Source organism: Callithrix jacchus, chromosome 8, assembly GCF_049354715.1.
Source record: "Callithrix jacchus isolate 240 chromosome 8, calJac240_pri, whole genome shotgun sequence".
NCBI lineage: Eukaryota > Metazoa > Chordata > Mammalia > Primates > Cebidae > Callithrix > Callithrix jacchus.
Genome location: NC_133509.1, coordinates 10,923,045 through 10,935,309, shown reverse-complemented (window position 1 = coordinate 10,935,309; position 12,265 = coordinate 10,923,045). Strand labels below are relative to the sequence as shown.

Here is a 12,265-nt window from a genome sequence, read left to right as displayed (position 1 = left end):
TTGAGATAGTCTTGCTCTTGTTGCCCAGGCTGGAGTGCAGCGGCGCGATCCTAGCTCACTGCAACCTCTGCCTCCCAGGTTCAAGCAATTCTCTTGCCTCAGTCTCCTGAGTAGCTGGGATTATAGGCACCCACCACCATACCCAGCTAATTTGTGTATTTTTTTTTTTTTTTTTTTTTTTTTGAGACGGAGTTTCGTTCTTGTTACCCAGCTGGAGTGCAATGGCGTGATCTCAGCTCACCGCAACCTCTGCCTCCTGGGTTCAGGCAATTCTCCTGCCTCGGCCTCCTGAGTAGCTGGGATTACAGGCACGTGCCACCATGACCAGCTAATTTTTTGTATTTTTAGTAGAGACGGGGTTTCACCATGTTGACCAGGATGGTCTGGATATCTTAACCTTGTGATCCACCCGCCTTGGCCTCCCAAAGTGTAATTTGTGTATTTTTAGTAGAGACAGGGTTTCACTATGTGGGCCAGGCTGGTCTCAAACACCTGACCTCAGGTGATCTGCCTGCCTCGGCCTCCCAAAGTGCTGGGATTACAGGTGTGAGCTACTGTGCCCGGCTCAGCAGGAGTTCTAAACTTGGGGCCATTTTGCTCCCTAAGGGATATTTGGCAATGTCTGGAGATGATTGTGGTTGTTATAATTGGGGAGGGGGTGCTACCTGGATTTAGTGGGTAGGTACCAGGAATGCTGGTAAAATCCCCTGCAATGCAAAGGACGATCCTTACGACAAAGAATTATCTGACTGAAAGTGTCCACAGAGCTGCTACAGACAAACCCTGCTTAGAGGTATGGAGTAGAGATGAGAGGGTGAAAAGGAAGAAGGGATTTAGGAATATCCACAAGAGAAGACCAAAAGGTTTCAAGCATTTAATTAAAAACTCCATTCAAGGAGTTTTTAATTAAAACATTTCATTAAAAAAATCTCATTTATTTAGTATCATTTTCTTCACTGGAATAACACATACTATTTACAAATGAAAGAAAAATTTAAAAATAAAAATTAAACAAAACGACAGCCCTACCCGGTCACTTACTTCTTTCTAGTTTGCTTTCCTGTGAGATAAAACATTTTATTCCAGTGTTTCTTTTGATCCTTAATGACTTACATGTTTCTTTCTTTTTTTTTTTTTTGAGATGGAGTCTCGCTCTGTTGCCCAGGCTGGAGTGCAGTGGCGCGATCTCAGCTCTCTGCACCCTCCACCTCCCAGGTTCAAGCAATTCTCTGCCTCAGTCTCCTGAGTAGCTGGGATTACAGGTGCACGCTACCATGCCCAGTTAATTTTTTGTATTTTTAGTAGAGACGAGGTTTCACTATCTTGGCCAGGCTGGTCTTGAACTCCTGACCTCATGATCTACCCACCTTAGCCTCCCAGTGTGCTGGGATTATAGGCATGAGCCACCGTGCCCACCCTATAGCTGTATTTATATGCTATTTCAGGTTTTACATTTTATAATCTTTTAATGTATGCTTCCATGTACTAACATTTCTGTATACTTTGTTTATGATGAGAATCAAGTATTTGTTGTATTGATATATTTTATGTAATTCTTCCACTGTTAGCAATTGGGCTGTCTCCAATTTTTGACAATCATGACTAGCCTATGCATGGTCTGTAAAAAAAGACTGTCTACTTCAATTAACACTTTTGCTACATGGCAGTTCTGTGGTTTGTGGTAACTGATTTTTAACCAATGCCCTGCCTCACACAAAATATGCATTCAATTTGAGCCAAGAAGTAACCTACAACATGCCAACGGCCTGCCAAAGAGATCACTGTGTTGATCCAGTAAGACAATGCCAGGCTGCCATTTGACCTCTACAACCAATTGCTTTTGACTACAGGCAGAGCTTCTTTTATTTCAAAGGCTGAAAAATACTTGTCACTCTCAGGGGCTCACACAAAAGTAGGATATAGTCTGGTACTAGGCATGTTAAGTGCTCACACAATTTTAGAACGAACCAGTTTCATTTCACTAGGGGCAGATATAAATTATGAAATTCAGTTTGCATTGAATACTAACCTCTTCTTTTTCTAAGAACTCTCTGACGTCAGGGTCCTGTAACATGGTAGGATGATTCACAATCCTCTGAAGGTACCTAAAACATAAGCAGTTATCATCTGGTTAGTTGAGCTGGCCTCAGAAGGTTCTGGGCGTCACACAGTGCTAGCAGTGATGCCATGTCTTTTGTTACTTAAAATGCCCTCAGAGGTGGAGGTTACAGTGAGCCAAGATTGCACCACTGCACTCCAGCTTGGGTGACAGAGAGAGACTCCGTCTCATAAAAAATAAAAAATAAAAAAAAAAAGCCCTCAGATAAGGTACTTAAGTAGGACTCCCCTTGTAAGCATATTCAAGTTCACATTCTTGATATTTCCAAAAAGGCACAGAAAAACAACTGGTCAAAAAGAAACCTCAGAGCCATTCATATTTGATTGTCTAAGAATATGACTGCCTGCTTACTCAGGATAGGGAAAAAACAGAAGATGGTCTATTCCCAAGGTGGGAAAATAAGCAACTCAGGAAATGGTAAGAGATAATATGGCGGTTTGCAACTTCAATTCATTTCAGTTTCATCTCCTCTAACTCAATGGATTGTCTCATCATTAAGACTCACTTTCAGCTTCGCCCTTGTGCTCACGTCATTGAGGAAAATGGCTGCACGGCACTTACCTTTCTAAAGCGGCCCTCCGTTTTTCAAGAAATTCTGCAGACGACGAATCTTCCTTCCCAACTTTCACTTTTGTCATTCCTAGAATGGAATTTCAAAAGCAAAATAACCATACATCTTTTCTTGGACCTCCTAGAGTGCTTGCTAAAACAGAATTAACCATAAATCATCATGAAGAGGGTAACTCTGTTTTTTTTAAAGTGTCAACAGGAGGAAAGGCAATGAGGCTGGCACTACAAAACACAACCCAAGACTGCTCCTATGTCATGTGCAGGGATGAGCCAAGGCTTCTTTACATGACAGACATTTTTGAAAACTAGTCTCCACGTGCTGAAGGTTCTAAACTCTGGGACTTGCAGACTTTACATCTTCTTAAAAACGGGGCCCTGGAACCCTGAGTACAAACATCAACTGATGTTCATGAAGAGATTCCTTCCTCTGACCCCAAATCCAATTTAGCATATTTCAATCTGAAGGGAACTGCAATCATTTAAGACTCCTAAAGACCAAGAGAAAACAAACGAACATAACAACTCTGGAGGCTAAACTCAGAGACTCTAATGCACCCAAGAAGAGAACAGGCCAAAATATGCAATTTTTCTCTAGACCTCCAGGGTACGAAAACACTGGAAATGTCTCTTTTCTAACCACAAGACTGTTAATAGAAGTTGTCTCATATACTAAACAGTAAGTGAATTTTGGAGAGAATGCAAAGGAAAACAATCCCAGTGGAATGAAGGACCACAGGCTTACCTATGAGGCTCTTCTCCGGTGGAGGAGGGACAATGAAGCCATTCTGGGAGTGCTTCTCTGAAAGCTTCTCATAAAGACCAAGAAAGTCACTAAATCTTCTTTTTACCGCAAACTGTTTGCTTCTGAATAATGGTAAGCTTGTCTTGGGGACAGGAAAAAACACAAAGCGATTTCATTCCAAATAGCGGATGGTATCTTAAAAGCCATCCAAGTGACATTGAAGAAACCCATTTCCCAGATCCCTAAACTTCAGTCACCTGGTAAATAGCTTTCTCCAAGGCAGACAGTTTTAAACTTTTAAAAACTATAGTTCCCCCTTTGGCAGTCTGGGAGCTTAAGGAGCTCTTCTCAGAATAATGATTTTTAAATGCATAAAATATATAGGATTATAAAGACAACCAATTAAATTCAAATACATCTGAAGCTATGTTGACTTTTGAGAAAAGAAAATTCAAATACAGTTTAATTCCCAGGTTAAGAACTCTTGCTCTAAAGAAAGATATGTTCAGTTCTAGTTTAAAGCTAGAATTCTACAGTAACCAGTAACCCATTCATCCTTCACTGGCTTTTTTTTGGAGACAGGATCTCACTTTGTCATCTAGGCTGGAGTGCAGTGGTGCAATCACAGCTCACTGCAGCCTCGAACTCCCAGGCTTAAGTGATCCTCCTGCCTCAGCCTCCCAAGCAGCTAAAAATACAGGCACATGCCACCATGCCCAGCTCATCCTTCATTGCCTATTTATTTATTTATTTTTGAGACAGGGTCTTACTCTGTTACCCGGGCTGGAGTGCAGTGGTGCAATCTTGGCTCACTGCAACTTCTGCTTCCCAAGTTCAAGCAATTCTCTTGCTTCAGCCTTCTAAGAGGCTGGGATTACAGGTGTGTGCCACCATGCCTGGCTAATTTTTATATTTTTAAGTAGAGATGGCGTTTCACCATGTTGGGTCTTAAGCTCCTGATCTCAAGTGCTCTACCCACCTTCGCCTCCCAAAGTGCTGGGATGACAGGTATGAGCCGCTGCGCCCAGCCTCATTAACTTATTTAAGGGTATTAGCTCCTAGAATTAGAGCAGCCAAACCAAAGGCAGAGAACGTGCTGCTAACAAGGGGAAGCAGGTGGGGAGCAGGATAAGAATCGGATGAAATGTCTAGGCTGTAGACACTAACTTCTAAAGTATCATAATCTAGAGCTCACAAGACGAAGGCCAACAAGTAATAGAGAGACAATACAAAGCAGACTCCTAGCAAAAAAGTTAGGCCCACATCACAATAAGAGTTCACTTTATACTCACCAGATAGGCAAAATTTAAGGAGGTTGGTCTCACCAATTGCTAGCAAGGAAGTGAATCAGTGGGAACTTTTATACACTGCTGATGGGGGTATAAATTGATACAAAGACTTTAAAAAACAGTTTGTATTCCTTGTGTCCAGTATTTGCTGTACCTATGACCCAGGGGAATTACTCCTGGTTACATACTCTAGGGAAACCCTTCCACGTGTACACTAGAGACATGCAAGAAAGTTCCCATTTACTGGCCAGGCACAGTGGCTCATGCCTGTAATCCCAGCACTTTGGGAGGCCGAGGTGGGTGGATCATGAGGTCAAGAGATCGAGACCATCCTGGTCAACATGGTGAAACCCCATCTCTAAAAATACAAAAACTTAGCTAGGCATGGTGGCGTGTGCCTGTAATCCCAGCTACTCAGGAGGCTGAGGCAGGAGAATTGCCTGAACCCAGGAGGCGGAGGTTGTGATGAGCCAAGATCACGCCATTGCACTCCAGCCTGAGTGACAAGAGCGAAACTCCGTCTCAAAAAAGAAAGAAAGTTCCCATTTACAAAAACTGGAAAATGTTGCAGCAGAAAATGTTCACAACAGGAAAACACAAATATTTTGTGGTATATGAACTAACTAAGCTATGACCATCAAGGATGGGTACAAGAAAAAATGCTCAATAAAGCACAATTATCAGCATGATACTATTTTTATGAAACTCAAAACAAAGCAAACAGTCTAAAATATATCTACAGAGGTAAAGATTTCTTATCAAGGAAATGAGAGACAACTCAGGAGAAAGGCTGCCTCTAAGGTATGAGGCAGGGGATATGATGGAGACACACGCAGGTGGATTCGGTGGTACTTGACTAGTGCTAAGCTTAGGGCTTCATTTATTATGCTTCACAACTTGTATACAACATTGGGTACATTTTGTATGTATTAACATTATATACAAAAAGAGACCACACCAGGGGAGCGAAAGGTTAAGCATTAAAAGAAGCTCTCTGAAACCTCAGAAGCATTGAAGATTTTAAAAGATAGTTTAGAGCCATCTGCGAATCTAGCTCCAAACCATACAGTTCTCTAAAAGGGCTGGGGCTGTATCAGATACACCACATGACTTAATAGAACAAAGTTTCACACTGAAATGTTAGCTCTCTGGAAAAGTATTAAAAAGACTCAGTCTGGAGTACCCAGATGAGATTACCAAGGGGGATGCAAGCCTGCTCCAGGTGAGCAAACATGAAGATGTTGGCAAAGAAACAAAGGAGGTACCCAGAAATAATCTGAATGATGATCTTGGTATAAGCACCAAGGTCTACGAAGATGGTCATCAGCAGGGTCACCTGGACTCACCTGTGTTGTAACTTTGTAGGCTACATATGCATTCATGCCATCCCCTGTGGGAGAAGAAGAAAGCAGGAGATTATCTTGTAAACCATAGCAGTCCCAATTCAGCTAACATTTAACCAGGGGTCATACGCCATAGGAACCCTGGATAAGAAGGGGTGCTCGTTTCATCCCCAAGCTTTATATGCAATCCTAGAATCCAGTTCCTACTTTGCCTCAGGGCCTCTGTGACACATAGCCCCAGTTTGAGTTACACAAGAGAGTCAGCCCTCTGTTCCAAAGCCAGGCTCCATTTATACCCTCCACAAAGCAGCACTGGATACTGACAATCCGTCAGTTGTTACCATGCCAATATTTGGGCTGCTTACACACATCTGTCCGAAACCAAACAATTCTCTTGCTGTATAAAGCAGGAGGAGAAGGAAGCAACTGATGTAAAAGGAAACAAGTAGTTCTACCCTAGGCTAGCTCTGGGCTTGATTTGCTCTTTCAGAAATAGCGTCACAACCCCCTCCAATGGTGCTGGGGGTGGGGGGACATTGACCTCTCTGATCTAGCATGTTCACCAAGAGTAAAGTGCCTGGCAGGAAGACACTTTGACTGCCTAATGTCACACAACTCTCCCTTTCCTGGAGGAATTATTTTTATGAAAAAGCCTTTGACTGTTAAATAATTTGGGATTCTAGCTACTGTTTTTTTTCTCTGTGATGTCCTGACCTAGACCACTTAAAAAGATAAAGATGCCATTGATACCCTGAGCACTGGAAAGACATATTCTGGAATCCAAACAGACACAGCTCCAGTGCTGGACTACGGTGTCTGGGGTTGGTTTTGTTCCCTGCCTCTCCGACCCTTGATTCCTTCCCATATCAAACAGGAAAACCTAGGTCAACAATTACCGGCTGCTCAAGCCCCTGAACTGGTTCTGGGGTGAGGGGCCAGGGAAAGGAAGAGCAGACAGTACTGGATCAGCAGGGTCACACATTACAACTTGGTTTCAATAAGATGGTTGAAAATGCCTGTAAAATTTACCAAGAATTTGAAGTTTAGACAGGAATAGATGGCTTGTCTGCTGTACTTCCGCAGCCCCTACCCAGAGTACATATAAAACAGAAACCATAAGCTAAACTTTAGAGATTACTTTATACTGATTACCAACTTTAGTTCTTTTCTAAACCACCTTGCTAAATTATCCAATACTACCAAAAATGTTTCCTACTGATAAAAAAAAAAGAAATTAACTTTATAGACATAATATTCAAAATGTCATTCATAGCAGAATAGTTATGGTTAAATGTCCAGGAAGTCAATCCCATAATTTAGTGCCTGCAATTAACAAAGTCTAAATGCAAACACAGAGAAAATAGAAGAGGCAAGATCTTTATATATTTTGTTTCTCAGCTGCTTTTATTTAGGCAACGTACATGAAAGGAGACATACTGCACGTACATAGCACAGATCTGCAAATGAGCTAGTAATACAAGATTTTAAATTTACGTAAATTTCCAGAATAATTTCGGAGTTGAAGATAACACATGCAAATTACCAAGGTTCTAACAAGAATATCCTGGTAAAAGTTAAATTCTAAATTATTTAGATGTGTGCAGGAACAAGAAGCACATGTTGAATAAACAGCCCACACAAACAGAATGTGTTGTTATAAGGATCAGGCCTTGAATATGAAAATGTTTTAATTAGCTGGTTTCTTGGCGTCAACACGACTAAGAATCTAGACTACAGTGCAAGAAGATGAAAGCTTATCCTCAAGAGTGATTTGTGTTTAAATATATCTGATCCATGAGATATTTAAGTTACTCTCTGTTATGGGATAAATTGTGTCCCCTTCAAAATAGGTACGTTTTAGGCTCTAACTCCCAGTTCCTCAGAATGTGAGCTTTTTTAGTAACAGGGTCTTTACAGATGTAATCAAGCTAAAATGAAGACATTAGGGTGGGCCTTACTCCACTCAGGTTGGCGTCCTTATTTGTTAAAGGGGGAATGTGCGCACAGTAACAGGCATGCATAGAGGGAAGGCAGCAGGGAGACACGTAGAAAGAAGGCCATGTGACAGTGAAAGCAGAGACTGAAGTGACACACAATCCGAGCAAGGCCTGAGGCTGCCATAAGCTGAGAGAGAGGCACGAACAGTCATTCTCTAGCTCCCTGCCAACAGTAGGATTTGAGATTTCTGGCCTCCAAAAGTATGAGAAATTTCTGTTGTTTCAACCAGTTTGTGGTACTTTGCCACAGCAGCCTTAGAAACCGGTATGTTCCCTCTCCAGGTTCAGACATCATGACTTGGTACACTTTAAGACAATTAGTGCCATTCATTCATCTTATTCCACCAAGGATTTAAAGCAGCAAATAACTAGCTTAAAATTAATGTGTTTAAAGAATATTCATACATACTAGAGAAACAAGAGAGAATCTAGGCATATAATGCAAAGTACTGGTCCAGGCTCTACCATGGAAAGCTACTTCCTTTTTGGTCCTTGGTGTCCTCTATTGTTAGATGACAGAATTGTATAACATGCTCAAAAGCTTCCTACCAGTGAGTCTGGGGAAAGTGAAACTCAACAGTTCAAATTAAAAAAAAAAAAAAAAAAAGTTTTTTTTCTTTTTTTGGAGGCAGGGTCTTCCTCTGTCACCAAGGCTAGAGTGCACAGGCGTGATCTTGGCTCACTGCAGCCTTGACCTTCCAGGCTCAAGTGATCCTCCCACCTCAGCCTCCCACATACCTGAGACTACGAGCATGTACCGCCATGCCTCTGTAATTTTTTGTTTTGTCCTAGAGACAGGGCTCATTTTTTACTTTTTGTAAGGACATGGTCTTGCCATGATGGGCAGGTCGGTCCCGAACTCCTGGGTTAGAGTGATCCTCCTGCCTTGACCTTCCAAAGTGCTGGGATTACCTGCATGAGCCACTGCACCTGGCCTAAAATCAACAGTGAAATGACAATCATGTTGGCCAGAGACCAGGCTAGGCAACATGGTGAAACCATCTCTACAAAAAGTCAAAAAAACTAGCCAGGCATGGTGATGTACTCCTGTAGTCCCAGCTACTCAGAAGGCTGAGGTGGAAGGATCACCTGAGCCTGGGAGGTCGAGGCTGTAGTGAGCTGTGATTGAACCACTGCACTCCAACATGGGTGACAGAGTGAGAGCCCGTCTAAAAAAAAAAAAAAGACAACCATTTTAGCAGAAAGTCTAATAAAGTCCTGTCCCTAGTTCCAAATAGACCAAGGGTTGAGAATTACATTTGTCCTCTTAACTGTATAAACACTACTCCTGTTTAGGAAGACAGGCTCTGTATAACCTCTTCTGTAAGGAACCACAGCTGGAACAGGGAAAGCCTATTGTTCTCCATGCAGTGATAGTGCTTACAAGCTTGGGAGAGGAGAGAGCTATCCTAAAAATCCAAGTCCAGTCAAAGTTAAGTGTTACGCTTTTTGAAGATCTATCTCCAATTTGAGTACAATTAAACCTGGGTCCCACAGACTTCTCCATCCCATAAGGTTATCAACAATATATGTATAAAACAGAGTTTCAAACTTCTTGAGGGAAAAAATTAGTTCAGTATCCCTCAATTTTAGAATATTGTATTTTTTAGGGTGCTTACATGTAATTTACTATCTCAAAAAACCGTAAAATGGTCTTATCAATGCTGAAGGAGAAGACAATGTTTGGGTTTTTAAAAATTTTTTTGAGACAGCGTCTTGCTCTGTCACCCAGGCTGGTGTGTGGTGGTATGATCTTGGCTCATTGTAGCCTCTGCCTTCTGGGTTCAAGCGATTCTCTGGCCTCAGCCTCCTGAGTAGGTGGGATTATAGGCACACACCACCACACCTGGCTAACCTTTATATTTTTAGTCGAGGCGGGGTTTCACCATGTTGGCCAGGCTGGTCTTCAACTCCTGACCTCAGGTGATATGCCTGCCTCAGCTTCCCAAAGTGCTGGGATTACAGGTGTGAGTCACCGTGGCTGGCCTGTTTGAGTTTTTAAAAAGAAACTCTAGCTCGGTGGTTCAGGCCTGTAATCTCAGTGATTTGGGAGTCTAAGGAGGGAGGATCACATGAGGCCAGGACTTTGAGACCAGCCTAGGCAATATGGCAAGACCCCTTCTCTACAAAAAAAAACAATTAGTCGGCATGGTAGCACGTGCCTGTAGTTCTAGCTACTTGGGAGGGTGGGGTGGCTGAGGCGGGAGGATTGCTGAGTCCAGGAGCTGGAGGTTACTGTGAGCTATGATCGTGCTACTGTGCTCCATTCTTGGTAACAAAATGAGACCTTGTCTCTAAAATACCAGAAGAATAAAAATAAAAACAGATTCTAGTAGTATTTGATGACTCTAATTTTTCTTCATAAAGCCAAGAAAAGACTGACTAATGCACTAAGTAACTATAGACTCTGGCTGTAGAAACATAGCAAGGGGTCTACTTTTACAGGAAAGATACTAATGAACTATTTCACATTGGCTAGTTCGACTCTGAGGGTGGCCATCCTGAAATTAGCTACCTGTGCTTTCTACAGCCACCCCCTAACATCACAAGGAGTCCTAAGAACACTTACCTATCTTCTCAGGATCAGTTATACCAACTGTCAAATCAAATTGGTCCTCCTGTTCTTCTTCCTCTAGCTTTTTAAAGAAAAGACAAATCATGAGAGTTGATATAAAAAAAGCTATTAATTTTACCCTGTAATAACCTTATACCAATCTAATAAAATCAAGATGTATCCTTCAGCATTCAGCTTTTGTCCATTCCCAACAATTCCAACGAACCAACTCTCAACATTTTAAATTAGAAGCCAGCTTACAAGTCTTTGTTACATCTATTCCCTTAAAATCTTATTTTGATGACAAGAATAACTGCCAGATTTCAAAAGACTTGCCTCTTGCAGGCTAGGAATGGAGTGAGGAGAAACTATACTCTTGAATATGGAAATTTCACACACTAAGTATCTTTAGTAACCATTGAAAGCCTTTCTGCTCTAGGTAATAGATACTCTGCCCAAGAAAGACTCCTGTATTGCACTTTGGCTGTCCAGTAACCATAAAGATCTCCTTCGAGAGTCATAAATATTTTCAAGGTTCATACTCAACTGCACTTCAGATTAGCAGCACACAATCCTGAATATGTAAAAGCGATAAGACCATCAGCACAGATTCTCACCTCCTCATAGGTTGGCTGGGGCTTCGAAGAATTTGTGGCTTCCTGTGGAGGAAGAGAAACGAGCGTTTTGGCTGGCACCTTCTGATTATTTTGTGTGCTGTCCAAGGATAGCTCCACTGTGGCATCTAAAAACAGTTGATATTTTTAAATGAAGGTCAGTAACGGGTTTTTGAAGGCTAAACTTCAGTTCTATAGGCTAAGAACTTACAAGAACAATAGCAAGCACTCTTAATACATAGAGTGATCTATGCATCACTCAGACTAAGAGTCACAAAATGTTTACAAGGAGAAAAGGGGAGGATGGTAAGGGAAGTGTTCTTCTAGCACCGGCTTAGTAGAACAACCTCCTTCTTTCCCAATACAACCACTTGGCTACCCTCTCCTACCTAGAATTTAGGGAAGAACCAACGATAAACAAAAGGACGACACAGCCAAAATAAGTTTATCAATTTTATTTTACTTTTAAAAAATAGTGATTGATTGATTGATTGATTGATTGAGATGGCGTCTTGCTCTGTTACCCAGGCTGGAGTGCAGTATCATGATCTGGGCTCACTGCAACCTCCACCTCCCGGGTTCAAGTGACTGTCCTGCCTGAGCCTCCTGAGTAGCTGGTACTACAGGTGTGCACCACCATGCCCAGCTAATTTAGTTTACCAATTTTAATCTTAGGAGTATTCCTTTAGAACATGATATGAACGCTATTTTTGTTACGATTGTTTGTAAAAGAAGTTCAGATACTTGCTTTACGCACCAATATGGTAGAAGAGGCAGGCATACTGACAGGAAAAAAATGACATCAAAGGAAGAGTCGGGAAAACTATAAGCTAGAAAAAAAACGGAGCCAAGATACAAACACAGCAACACTTGGGAAAGGGCGGTTTTCTACACCCGAGGACGGCACTTTTTTTTTAGCATGGTTTAAGAATTTTTCATAATATTTTAGATCTCCTTGTAAAGGTGAAATTATACTTAATATGCGCTATTTAATTTGGGGAAAAAGCACACGTAATATCTGAAAATCTTTGGCTATC

General features: G+C 41.7%; 1 protein-coding gene across 2 annotated transcripts in view; it reads right to left on the bottom strand.

Moving 5' to 3' along the window:
• SNX1 (sorting nexin 1) overlaps nt 1–12,265 on the bottom strand; it is a 43,760-nt gene that overhangs the window by 8,434 nt on the left and 23,061 nt on the right. For both annotated transcript variants that reach the window (XM_078333335.1, XM_002753217.7), the window contains exons 3-8: nt 11,232–11,356; nt 10,630–10,696; nt 6,067–6,110; nt 3,432–3,573; nt 2,681–2,759; nt 2,030–2,105 (exon numbers count right to left, since the gene is read on the bottom strand). In XM_078333335.1, the coding sequence (XP_078189461.1) occupies nt 2,030–2,105; nt 2,681–2,759; nt 3,432–3,573; nt 6,067–6,110; nt 10,630–10,696; nt 11,232–11,356 (533 nt within the window). The remainder of the gene's footprint in view (nt 1–2,029; nt 2,106–2,680; nt 2,760–3,431; nt 3,574–6,066; nt 6,111–10,629; nt 10,697–11,231; nt 11,357–12,265) is intronic.